The sequence below is a fragment of the Pseudophryne corroboree genome, chromosome 1 (assembly GCF_028390025.1).
Source record: "Pseudophryne corroboree isolate aPseCor3 chromosome 1, aPseCor3.hap2, whole genome shotgun sequence".
Lineage (NCBI taxonomy): Eukaryota > Metazoa > Chordata > Amphibia > Anura > Myobatrachidae > Pseudophryne > Pseudophryne corroboree.
In genome coordinates, this window is record NC_086444.1 from 849,587,390 (window position 1) to 849,601,331 (window position 13,942).

The window sequence follows — 13,942 nt, forward strand, 5'->3', positions numbered from 1 at the left end:
CCGTAACCCAAAAATCTTGACATCTGCAGGAAAAACCCAGAAGCGCAATATTTTTGGTCAGTTTGTATGCAATTGAATATACCCCAAGGAATTATGGACTGTATTTAGCTTCAATTGCAGTTTTGCTAACTTAGCAAAACTGCAACTGCTGACGATCGCATGCTAGGGGTGAGCCCAGCACAGGGCAAGGCCACCCTGCAGGCTAATTGCCGCTAGCGATGTGATTGCATCGCAGATACCGCAAAATAAGGGTAACTCTCTTACCTAGGTTACCTCAGATAGCGCAAAATAAGGGTAACCCGCTTATCTGCGCAGCCTAGCGCCCACCCAAAAACCGGCCAGGCCTGCCCCCGTTTTTGCTGCCATGCCCCCACGCGCTGAGTCAATTCCCCAACATCCCTGCGAGCGCCTCTGCCTGTCAATTAGGCAGAGGAGTTCACATCACTGCGATTCAATCGCTTTGCCCAGCCCGTACACGCACAGAACGGGCCCTACACGTACACATTGGGTACATTTTGGGGGAAAAGTAATCTCCTCTCAGATGCGATCCAAGCTGAATAAGGCCCTATGTGTTTTTTTTTTTTTTTTTTTGGGGGGGGGTATTGGGTAGTAATATAATGGAAAGAAATACACGTTTGCTCTTGGTTCACTTTTTTGAAATTTTAAAACACATTTTTGGCCATTTGGGTTTGACATATTAGAATGATATGAGTGGGTACGCATTAGAAAAATCAGTGATATTGATGTTGGAGTGTAGTGAGCGGAAACTACAGAAAATGGCATCAGCACAAGGTTAAGAATATACAGTGAAGAGGTTAAACGCCAGTGGGTAATCGTCCTGCGGATCTAATGTAAACTACTTATCTAACCACAGCAATTCGGTGCTGTGGATAACGGTCACATGTAAATCTTTGTTCCATGTTTTGTCCATACACGGTAGACATGCAGTGATCAGAATAAATTGGATTTAGCCGTGTATATATAGGTAGATGATACTTTTATCTACAAGTGGAGACTGGTTTATTAATTACAAGCTTGGTATACTTTATATGTGACATAGATTTTGACTTCCTAGTGAAACCTTATTTCACCTTTAATTCCCAAAGAATTTGTTCTAACACATTTTTGTGGCTGTTCTTCCTGTGTATTTGCATATTTCACAACGAGAAGTAAATTATCTGCAAATAACCAGTATTGGTTAATATATAATGTTAATACACAACATATTTTCTATTCATATTGGCAAACATAATTGAAATGTTTTATATTGCTCATATCTTAATTGTAAGATGCATACAGAATGTATATAAAAAAAATTACTTTTAAATGTAATTAAAAAAACGTCTTCTGTGGTATTCATAAAAGCACTTTCTTTTCTCAGAGTACTTTATTTTCAGAGAATGAGCTGACATTATGGCATAGGTGAATTTAGGGTTCATGCTGCCCCTAGGCATAATATTATTGGCTGCCCCCTACTTCCTTCACAACTGCCCTCTGCCTCCACAGTACAGTCACAACAGTTAATCATAGCTGCAGAGTCACGCTCTGCATACATGACATGATGGTGTAATTCCAGAGTCAGGCTCCGCCCCCTGGTATCAAAGCTGTAGCATCTGAGTGGGTATGGGTCGTTGGGTCGACTCAACTTAGGTTGACATGTGAAAAGGTCGACATGAGTTTTTGGACTTTTTTTGTGTTTTCTTCGTAAAGTGAAGGGGAACCCCAATTAGTGCACCGCTTCGCTCGCCATGCTTTGGGCAAGGTGCCTCGCTTTTCTACCTCTGCGCTCGGCACAGGTTATCGTTCCCAATTGTAGTCCACGTGGATCGTAAAGTATGAAAGTCCAAAAAGTGGAAGGAAAAAAAAGGTGAAAAACTCATGTCGGCATTTTGAACTGTCAACCTAGTACATGTCTACCTAATGCCCATGTCGACCTAATGTCTGTCGACCTAACGATCGGATCCCCATCCGAGCAGATGGCAATTAAGCAGGTAACCCCAACCTCTTCTGCATCTCCTGCACACATGACCGCTTCCCGTGCTGGTGGTGCATAAAATGGATCAGCGGTTCTGACTCTGGGGATGGGCGGCCTGCTGTGCTGTTCCTATCAGGTGCCTAGTGGGAAATCCCCCACTGTAATGTCTAAGAACATCGATCTGTTTCTATATCAGAACTTGTGGTCTATTTGTTTAAAAGGTGCACTAACTAAAATCTGTAATGCTGCTTATTGTGCCGTTTCTATCTTTGTTGTGCTGTCATTTACTTTGTTCTATTGGCAAAGAATATCAGTAACCTGCACAGTAGTTTGCCCTAGCAATGCTCCTCACTCTGGCTGTAGGGAGAGACGCTGATCATGGCACTTAGAGGTAGTCACATTTGCTGCTCAAGTACATTTGCACCCGCTATAACAAGTGTGTATTCTTACTCCCTGCAGTGGTGATCGCATAGGGATGTGGTTTGGTGGTGTTAACAGTGAATGTTATTGTCCCATTACCCTATATCTACACAATATAATAATGTAATGAAGTGTCATATACGTAATAGAGAACATTTTATTTATAGTTATTAAATACAGAAGTTGCATTGCCGATATAAAATGTAATGAAAGTTAAGTGAAATAAAAATCAAGCATTTATTGCTTGCCCTATCAAAAATGAAGTGGGAGTCTTCTTTCCTGCAGTTATTCAACTGGAAATGTTCATTTGTAGAGTGACCACATTATCCCTTTTACCTGGGACGCTCATGGATTACACAGGTTCTGGGGCTGATTAAAACAAGCTGAAATGTAGGCTGGAAGATAGCCAGCCCCAGAACCTGTGTAATCCATGAGCATCCCAGGAAAAGGGATAATATGGTCACTCTAAAGGGGGTACACACGGAGCGATGTTCTCTTAATTTCGAAGCAATCTGACTAGAAATTTAGAACACCTTGCTACGTGTGTAGGGGCGTGTCGCTATCGCTGGTGCTAATCTAGTAGGTCGCTTATTTCACCACTGGGTGAAATGAGTGCGCCCGCCCCCCCTCGCTCAGCACATTGCGCTGTGCTGAGCTGGGGGAGAGTTGTCTGTGCTAGACCGCTCAGCACACATCTCCCTCCACATCTCTTGGACAGTATGGCCCTTACATTGGCTGATGTCAGTACTTAAATTGCATTACCTAATCAGGTGCAGCTAAATAGTTCCATGGAGAATTACCATTATCATCTTTGTGTATTGTTTCAGTGGCTCTCTTTTATCCACAAGACATACGCCTCCTAAATGGCATATCTGCAGATGCATCCACATCTAATTGTGTAGCAGTTAACGTTAAATGCATCCATTGTCTATGCTGCCTATACACTCGCTCCACCTCTCCAGGCAGAAGGAAACGCAAAAAACTAAACAGACAAATGTATAGCTGTACAGAAATGTGTAGCTTACACATCACTGTTGTTCCCCCAACTGTAAATGAGCCACTATTTCAGTAGCTGTTTTTTATTTACCAAATTTTTTTTTTTTGTAACCCTTCTAAGATGAGGGGTGATTTATAATGAGACATCCCATACTGTACATTCTAATGACTTCTGGTGTATAGTGTGCAATATCATCCTACTAAACATCTCTCCATGGCTGTAACTTGTTAGTTACGATGTGCTGGGGGTGTGAAAACAGGGTAGGGAGAATTGGCACATCTCAGTCACGTCAGAACCAAATAACCTTCTGACGTGACTGAGGCCTTTCAGTGCGGTCAGTCCTTCATGTTCTGCTAAGGTCAGAAGCCATGTTTGGTGGTAATCTGACCATGTTTACCGCCTGGCTTTACAATGCTCTCATAGATAACAATTCATTATTGGGCATATGTCATTTCCAGACAAAGCACGACAATATATATGATATTTATTTTGCTAGTCTGATTTTATATCCTCCTACAAAAAATGTTTTATGTATAATCCGGTAAATACAACATTATGCTCTTATTTTTTTTCCGGTGGGGGAGGGGCTGATTGTTCCCTGTGTCAGAATATTGAAACAATAATTTGCTTAAGAAAGTTTTTGTTTCTGTGGCTATTTCTCAGGGTGCATTCTGATTTTGTTTGATTCTGGTGAACCTTCTGGAATAGATAAATAAATAAATAAATAAATTAATAAATAAATAAATAGATAAGTAAATGCTATAGAATTCCTCCACGCTTGACACTGACTTTCTATAATTTCCTTAACTCTGTCCTCACCTGTCTTCAAGTCCCACTTATTTATAATTGCTGGTGTTTTTTAATTGAACTCCTACCCTTCAGTCTTAAGTCACTTTTACAGTCATCGTATATTAGCTGGAGACTAAACATTAGCCTTACTTAATACACCTCACAGCTATTTTAAATACAAAGTGGGGCTAAGACTTTATTCCTCTATCATATCAGTAATGCAGTTGAGTGCCAAAAAGGCAGCTTCTAATTCTATAATTATCTACTAAACCCCTTAGCTTAATGCAAATGACTCTTGTTGACAAACACTGGGGAGAGATGTGTAGCCTGCAGTATTTGTACATAAACCAGTCATACCTGATATAATTGGTCTCCCATTTTCTGTATTGCTCTTGAAATGTTCGCAGACAATTAATTTGTATCCCGATGTCTGCGTTAGACATTAAATTTTTGCTGACATATAGGGGAGAACTTAGTTGTTTTCAGGTACCTATTAATTATCACACTTGTTGTACCCATATAGACCAGGTCAAGCTGCGTAAAATGGCTAAACCCTTTTAAAATCCTGGATAGGGTTCCCAAAGCACAAACTTTTCACACATTCATGCTCACCACCTCAGGAGGCTGCAAGCATTTGCGCCCCACCCCCCATCCCCCATATAGTCTAGGCCATACTTGCCTACCTGACCCTCTCCATGAGGGAGAAAAGGCTCTGCTCCTGGACTTTCCTGGTAATGTATGATTGCCATCACCTGTGGTGAGCTAGTTAATTGATAAGAAAGGTGTTTCACCGCAGGTGATGGCAATCATACATTACCAGGAAAGTCCAGGAACAGAGCATTTTCTCCCTCATGGAGAGGGTCAGGTAGGCACATATGGTCTAGGCCCAAGTTTCCCAGCTCCATTCCTCAGTGACCCCTAAAAGTGCATGTTTTACAGATCTTCTCAGTCACAAGTGAAATAATTAGCTCCACTTCTGGATTTTTAAAATGTGGCAGCCACTAATGAGTACACCTGTGCACCAACTGGGAGATGTGTAATACATGCACTGTTATGGGTCCCTGAGGACTGGAGTTGGGAAACAGTGGTCTAGGCTGTGATATCTACATAGAGGGAGGGTGTGATTAAGGAGACAATTTATCAAATCTTAAGACAAGCGAAAGTGTTGCCAATAGTAACAAATCAGATTCTAGCTATCCTTTTACGGAATGAACTACTATATCAATATGGCTAAACTCTGATTGGTTGCTATGGGCAATACCTCCACTTTAGAAGGTTTGATAAGTCTGCCACTAAATTGTTGCTAACAAAACAGTAAGTTGTAGTCAGGATGTTGACCTCAGAATATCTAAAGAGTCTGAATGTCGACATGCCTGGTGCTGACATGCCCAAAATGTTGATATTATAAATGTTGACACATAAAGTAAGGTTAAGCTGCATTTAGCATTATGTTAGGCTAAAGTCAACGTTCTGAAAGTCAACGATAAGTCAACGTTCTGACTGTTGACATTTTGAACATGTCGACATATCATTGTCGACCTGTTATACCACACCCAGATAATTTACTTTCCCTATATCTGTATTTACAGTTTGATTTTTGCCAATTGATTTGCTTAACTTAGGTCATTTATTAGACAACACAGTGGTAAAATGGGATGCAGTTAAAATGGTGGCTGTCCGGATGCCAGAGTTCAGGATACAGAAGCCGGAATCCCGGTCGCCTACATTCTTCCGGCGGCTGGAATCCTGATGCCTGCCCTGAAATTTCCTCTCAGTTGGTGGGTCCACTCCAACAAATGAGTGGGAATAGAACCTGTGGAAAGCGCAGCGAGCCCACGAGGGGACTCGCGGCCTCGCTGCTGGGATTCCAGCAGACAGGATGCTGCTGTCGCTATACTGACAGGCGGCATCCCATCTGCCGGTATATCATACCGGATCCGGTAAAATAGTTGTAATTCGTTGCTAGCAAAAAGGAATTTGGATAATTTTAGGGACTTATTAATTGTGAACAATAAGGAAAAATGCAATTAGTTACATATACAGGTTGAGTATCCCATATCCGAATATTCCGAAATACGGAATTTTTTTAAGGTATACTGCGATAGTGAAACGTTTGTTTTCTGATGGCTCAATGTATACAAACTTTGTTTAATACAGAAAGTTATTAAACATATTGTATTATATGACCTTCAGGCTGTGTGTATAAGGTGTATATGAAACATAAATGAATTGTGTGAATGTACACACACTTTGTTTAATGCACAAAGTTATAAAAAATATTGGCTAAAATCACCTTCAGGTGTATATGAAACAAATTCTGTGCTTACACTTGGGTCCCATCACCATGATATCTCATTATGGTATGCAATTATTCCAAAATACGGAAAAATCAGATATCCAAAATACTTCTGGTCCCAAGCATTTTGGATATGTAGTGTTCACTCTAGAATCCGGGCGCCGGTTCTAGAGGGGAACTAGCGCGCGCGCGCCAAAAAGGGGGTGTGGCCATGCAAAATAGGGGGGGTCATTGTGGGTAATAAAAGGGGGCGTGGCCGGCGGCATCACTGTTGGGGGCGTCCCCAGCACCTACGGAGGTGCTGGGCTTCCCCCAAGCGCTCTCCCAGCGTGAATGGATGCCGCGCGCATGCGCGCGGCATCTTAACAACGCTGTGAGGGCAGGAAGCGGGCGGCAGTTTTAGCAGGGCGAGTTTTGCCCTTAAAAAATCGGGCAGGGCGCGGCGCCCTGCTAAAACTGCCTAGCGTGAACACTAGGATATGGGATACTCAACCTGTATAACAATAAAGTTATATAACAGGAGTTTTGCAGGATACTTTTTGAAAACCTTCATTACATGGAAAATAATAAGAGCATATTTTTGCCCTCATTACTATATAAAGATCTAGAACGTTCAATAAACAACTAAAGACTTGATTGCCCCTGTTTTACCAGCTCGCTAATCTTAACAAGAATGTCCCAGTTCTTAATGTTTTAGTCACATACTTGGCTCTGACTCCCCGTCTGGCCATAGAGAAACCATTCTGGTTATATCACGATCTGTGCCTGCTAAGCTGTGACGTGTTATTGATTTCCCCATTATTATCAGATACCCAAGCAGATGTAGAAAATGGATTCATGTTTCCTTTATCTGACCATGAGCCTTCCCCTTATTTTAATGCAAATATTCTTTTGTAGTAGATGAAAAGAACCATTAGTGCATGCTGAAGTCCCTGCAGCCCTATATATGTGTGTATTTTGGACTTTGGATCTTTCTCATTGTTTACTCTGAGCTGTCCTCATTCTTGAGTTGATCTGAATGCCTCCATTGTTTGGTTCTGCTGCCAGGAGCTAGAAGTGTGTGCGAGGTGCATTATGCCCCCAGGAATCTAGCTAATAACTTAATAGTCATTCTCCAGCAAGCGTACTTTGAAACATTCTTTGTTGAGAGAGATGCTGTACAGATGGATGGAAAGTACTTACTGCAGGCTGTCACCACACTTCTGGTTCCTGTGATCAGATGTCTGCACAGTCTGTTTTCTTGTATTGTCCTCAGCCCAAACTGATAAAAAAAAACGTCGTAAAAGGGGGTGGGTGATACATCTGCTCCTTTTAAAATGTACACAAGACTTGCTGTTGTCGAGCCAGGTGTTTTGGATGGTGGTTTTTGTTGTTGATTTTTCAAGCTGTTGCCTACATTTATCACTTATAAAATGTGTTAATTAAAATCAAGGAACAGTTTATCTTTAAACCACAAAAAAGAGTAATACTGATATTGCATAAATGTAATAACAGTAACACAAGAGGTGATGTTTAAACTGCAATTGTGTGAAATAAATTAAAGTATTTGTATGTTTTCTATTACAGGAGAGAATGCCACAAACGCCAAGCTTGGTAACCATGTTTGACAGTGGTACTTACAGCCAGGACTTGTATCAGTCTAAAGAAGAGAGTTGCTCTGATCTGTATTACCAGGATAACAACCTGCTATCTGGCTCCCTTGAAGCTCTCATCCAACACTTGGTGCCCAATGTGGATTACTATCCGGATGTAAGTTGTAGCGAGCTGAAAATAAATCTGTTGTCAGGCATGCAGTTTCACACTGGGGATGCTTGCATAGGAAACTTTTTCAGCACCGGAAACATGAAGATAGCTAATCTGTTTAACACTTGGTTGGGCTAGCAGACTGATAAGTAGAGCCAAGTAGCAGAGCATTGTGGGTATGTTCAGTCTTATCCATGTGATAGAACAGACAAATGAATCTTGTCACACACATTAATACATTAGTGTACAGTACAAACCTGTTCTTGAAATTGTTAAAGTATTGGAATGTGTGGATGACACACAAACTAAATCAGTGTAGCCTAATCATTCACTAATTTCATTGCCCTAAAAAGTGCAAATTGACACTTGTTTAATTCAAATGAAGCTATACAACGTAGCACATAAATCATAATTGGTGTGAGCAGCGTTTTGACTCATAAGCTGTTGCTGGAATGGAACACTGAAACAATGTTCTTTCCATTCCTTACATTTTATATACAATTAGCATTCAAAAGACCATTGTTAGTTTCTTTATTGGTAATTATATCACTGAGGTATAAACTTTTGAATTAGATCCCTACTTCAGTTATCTCGTTATTGGTTATTGGTATGTTGAATCTACCAGGTTAAACTAATCTGTTCTTACTCATCAAATCCAATCACTTTTTTTTTTTTTTTTTTTTTCCTTTAACGTAAATCAGTTTGTTGTATGTAATATTTTTATTGATTTGGTTGAATATGCATTTATGGCCATTTTACTGTAGTAGTTAGATCTCTAACAAACTGTCTGTGTTTTGTCCTCAGAGAACATACATCTTTACTTTTCTTCTCAGCTCTCGACTCTTTATTCATCCTTTTGAATTAATGGCTAAAGTTGGTCACGTTTGCATAGAGCAGCAGCGACTAAACGAAGCAGGAACTGATAAGGTAAGCTGACCGCTGGCTCTCAGAGTGGCCTGACTGCCTTACTGCCATTATTTGTAGCTCTTAGATCAGTGCAGACTCTATGGGGGATATTCAATTGTTTGAAAAGTCAGTTGGGTGTCTGTTTTTTTCCTATCTAATAGACAGGACAAAATAGACACCCAACCGACTTTTCAAACATTTGAATTCCCCCTTGTGTGATTCTGCTGATTGGTAAAACGCTGTCATTTTGCAAAAAATTATGCTTAACCTGAAATCAGTTCTGTGATTATCTACCTGTCCTCCTGAAACAACATTTAGAAGTTTCCTACCTGGTGAAGCATGCTGTAATTAATTTGATATATCTACTCTAATATCGGAGAAATAAATGAGAATTGAACCATTATAGTGTTGGTTTATTTATATCCAGAAAGGCTCTTATGGTAATTCTACCAGCACACATGGGCATATGAGATACCTATCTTTGTAGAAATCTATTGATATCTGCCATGGATAGATGCCTGTCAGTGTTCTCTCATACCATACCATTTAGAATGCAATAACAGAACCAATTTATTTCTCTGCATTTGTCGTGGTGTTATGTTCTTGTAGTGGTAATCCTTGTATGTGCTTCCACAGAACCAAGTGAAGAAATTTGCTCCTAAAATCCTTCAGTTGCTGACAGAGTGGACCGAGACTTTTCCTTATGACTTCAGGGATGAGAGGATGATGAGGAATCTAAAAGACACGGCTCACTGCATTACACATAAGGATGAGGTATTGCAGCACTTACAGAATATATAAGCATTCCCTTTACAGTAGCTATTGCTTTTGAAAATAACATTTTACATTGTATAGCAGCCATTAAAGTAATTGCTTGCCCACTGTGCCTTATTAACTTTTTCTGAGTAGAGTTTGCTAAGAGTAACAAATCGGCAGCCATCTTGTCTATCAGAACTGAAAATGAAACTTTTTTTTTTATGTGCACAGAGATTTTCTTTTTTTGAGAGTAATGGCTAGACCCAGTGCCGTAACTACCTATGGGCGAGCGGGGCTTTGCACACAGCGCAATGCGCTGAGAGGCGGAAAAATCTCCACACACACCTGCCGGGCCTCTCCACACTACCGCTCGCCAGCCAGCCATCACCAGTTATCTGCAGCGCTGCGGCTGCCCGAGGAGGTGCTCACTGCTCTTTGCTGTGCTTTGGTCACTGATGTGACATCCGACTGTGACACTGAGCTTGACAGGGGAGCCCTCCGGGATACCGTGGCAGTGTGTGTGGGAGTGCAGAGAGGGTGATGCGGCTGTCACTCGGCAGGTGGGTGGGAGAGCAGCAGGCGCCGCGTAGCAGTGTGTGTGGGCAGTCAGGGAGGTATGGACCAAAAAAGTACGGGGGAGGGGAAATGGACAGTGATGCCGGCGGTAAGGAAATGCCAGCTTAGACAGACACCATCAGCAGCTGCCGTCACATCGATAGTGAGTAGTGACAACGCTGCTGTGCAGCCGTGTTCAGGGCACTGCTCTCAGGCGGAGCAACCTAGATGCGGACCCAGAGGGGAAGATTCTGTGTTGTGCTGGATGCCTGCCACAGTTCTCCTTCTACAGCTGAGGGAATGACTGTGGTCTGATTGTAAATGATCTGTCAACCTACAATGGGGAGGGAGGGGGCAGATTACTTCCTGCCTGGTGGCTGGGTGGCCCCTCCCCAGAGACTAGCGGCCACTGTACAATGCACTGCAGCCGCGTGAATTGTCTGTTCTCCTTAATCCCTCCTCCGCTGCCATCGCTGCGGTCAAGGTGAGTACAGTACATAGCGTCTGGTTGGCCTGTGGGGGAGGGGGGGGGGACAGGACAATTTTTAAAAATACAGTATTTTAATTAGCCACCTTTTTGGGAGGAGAGAGAGGAAACCCCTTTTATTAGCAGGGGGGCAGAGCCTATTGCTTTATTATTGTATAGTGCAGACCTGCCAGTGGTTGACATGATAGGTCCCCACAGCATAGGTCTCACTCATGGGGTTTGGGAGCTCAGATGTAATTGGTGGGTGCCTGCAGAGATTGTGCCCAGGTATTGCACATGAGCCCCTGCCAGCTTCCTCCATAATCATACTTTATTCCCAGGTCTTTTTTTTTTTTCTACTAGAAGCGTATTGTTGGAGTGACCAGATCATATTACCCATTACCGCTTTCCACCATAACACAGGAACGTCCTTCAAAGTAGACTTTATTGGACTTCTTTAGTAGTTTCTTCGGGTTGGTATCGCAATCCCAGCGCTGCCTATCCCAACAGTCAGAAAGCAGACACTGGCATCCCGACAGAGCCCAGTAAATGTTTTACCATACCCCTACTCACCCCTCCTGCAGCCTAGTGCTAACTGTCCCCTCCCACAGCCTAACCCTAACCTGCCTGTTGACTGTGTGCGAACGGGGGTCACACCATCTTCTATTTCACCTCCGTGCATCTTGTTTGAACTTAAGCCCTTGGCTCCCAAGACCTGGTGCCGGGCATAACGAGCCGGAACCTGTGCTGTGCACTTCTCCATGTCCCCCACCGCAGCGCACTCTATTGAGACCAGCAATGCTATTGCCCAACCTCCCGCCGGCGCCAGACATGAGTCTATGGGGGACATACAAAGCGCAGCAACACCCCGCAGCCCCCATCCCCTGCAGTCCATATTGACACAGAGTTCCTGTGCCAGACATGAGTCCCTGGCTGTGGTGAGTCCCTCCCTCCTTCATCATAACTTGTGTCAGGGCCACAGTTTATATATGAGACTCTGCTGCCGTAATGTGTGAAAAGGGGGACGCTGTCTGCCGTAATGTGTAAAAAGGGGGACGCCGTCTGCCGTAATGTGTAAAAAGGGGACGCCGTCTGCCGTAATGTGTAAAAAGGGGACGCCGTCTGCCGTAATGTGTAAAAAGGGGACGCTGTTTGCCGCAATGTGTAAAAAGGGGACGCTGTTTGCCGTAATGTGTAAAAAGGGGACGCTGTCTGCCGTAATATGTAAAAAGGGGACGCTGTCTGCCGTAATATGTAAAAAGGGGGGCTCTGCTGCCATAATGTGTAAAAGGGAGCTCCGTGGCTACGCCCCTTCCCCATGAAGCCACGCCCCTACATATTTTGTACATGCCTAAAGCTGACACTGGCCCTGTCTTGTATACGGGGGGGGGGGGGGGGGGGGGGCGCCGATGCTGTTTCTTGCACACAGCGCTAAAATGTCTAGTTACGGCACTGGCTAGACCTATTGTATATGCTGATAACCATGTTTAGAGCCGTTTAGGTTAAACTATGCTATCTCTTCCAGCCTGAATTATCCTGCCAGACAAATGAGTATTGCTTGCCAGGATGTTCCGTGACTTTCAAAGTGCCCTTTACAGGCCAACTGCAACCCTGTGTCACAGCACAGACAGAATAAAATAACTACTAGCCAGTGCTCAACAGACTGGGACACTGAGTTCACAGAGAGCTCCATAACCTTGTCTGCTTGCTTTATCACATGGGAATGACTGCTAACACAAGCTCCTTGTCTGATAGGAAAATTGCCCTGTACATTTCCCTTTTTATCTGATTTAGTCTGCTGGAAAACAAGAACATTTTTTTATTTTAAGATGGTTTTAGGACGGTTTGCTTCTCTGCGACCTAAGCAGTTCATATTGGTTCATCCTTTTATTTAGTGCTGTGTTTTTATGAACAAGAAGTAAACTTCTCACACTAATATGTTTATCTAAAAAATATGTTTATTGAATTATCACAAAAAAACAATATGGGTGTACAAAAAGAAAAAGGGTGATGGGTATGGGAGAAGGGGGGAGGGGTGGACAGTGGACACACTAATGCATGTAAACATATATCATGGAGTATGTAATACACAAGAAGACAAATAAACCAGAATAAGAACACCAAGCACATTTTAAAAAAATTTGAGGGAAGGACCGTTTATGACCAAGTCCCAGTTGGGAGCACCCTTTCCCTCCATTATATGTACGCCAACTGAACCTCTTCAGAAAGGGGGTCATGGAATATGGGACATCTGTCGTTTCCCATCCTGATTCTTTTTATTTTTTTATAATGCAGATAGAGGATATTTTATCTAGAATTCTTGGAACCATAACTGGGAAAAAAAATTAAATCTCCTCATTACATTTTATAGCAGTGCTCCTCTAAAGTGACTTATAAAAATGTGCTTGGTGGTCATATCTGTGGTTTATTACATTTTGCCAGTCGGCATACATTATTTGTTTAGCTCCTTAGGGTGTGTACACACGGTGAGATTCGGACTTAACCGATTCTCACTGTGCGACAGGGGCCGGGTCGGCACTTAGCCAGTATCGCAAGCACATAATGAGTGTGCTTGCGATCCTGGTTCTGTGCGATTTTGGCTAAGTGTCAATCTTGACTATCTCTTCTATAGAGATAGTCGAGATTGACTTGGCTGCACAGTCTATTTTTTTCTGCTGATGCCGACCGCGCGGGGCCGCACATCGGCATCGAATCGGGATCGCAAGGTGACTGTCACCTTGCGATCTGCACTATCTTTTCTTCCGATTCTGACTATATAGTCAGAATCGGAAGAAAAGATCTCACCGTGTACACACACCCTTAGTTTCAAAGCTTTGTGGATAACAGGTTTCTGCATAAGAGATTAGGGGGTTATTGTATCAACCAATGAAAAGAGTGGAGTAGTTGCCTATCGCAACTAATCAGCATCTACTATCAATTTATAGTATGCACTTGATTGATGCGTCCTCAAAGTTGATAGGTTGCTATGGGCAACTTCTCCACTGATTCACTTCTCTACTCTGTTCACTGCTTGATACA

General features: G+C 42.7%; 1 protein-coding gene across 4 annotated transcripts in view; it reads left to right on the forward strand.

Moving 5' to 3' along the window:
• RASGEF1B (RasGEF domain family member 1B) overlaps positions 1–13,942 on the forward strand; it is a 64,536-nt gene that overhangs the window by 27,357 nt on the left and 23,237 nt on the right. For all 4 annotated transcript variants that reach the window (XM_063919951.1, XM_063919949.1, XM_063919952.1 and 1 more), the window contains exons 2-4: positions 8,044–8,226; positions 9,025–9,147; positions 9,763–9,900. In XM_063919951.1, coding sequence (XP_063776021.1) covers positions 8,050–8,226; positions 9,025–9,147; positions 9,763–9,900 — 438 coding nt within the window. In that variant the 5' untranslated portion in view covers positions 8,044–8,049. The remainder of the gene's footprint in view (positions 1–8,043; positions 8,227–9,024; positions 9,148–9,762; positions 9,901–13,942) is intronic.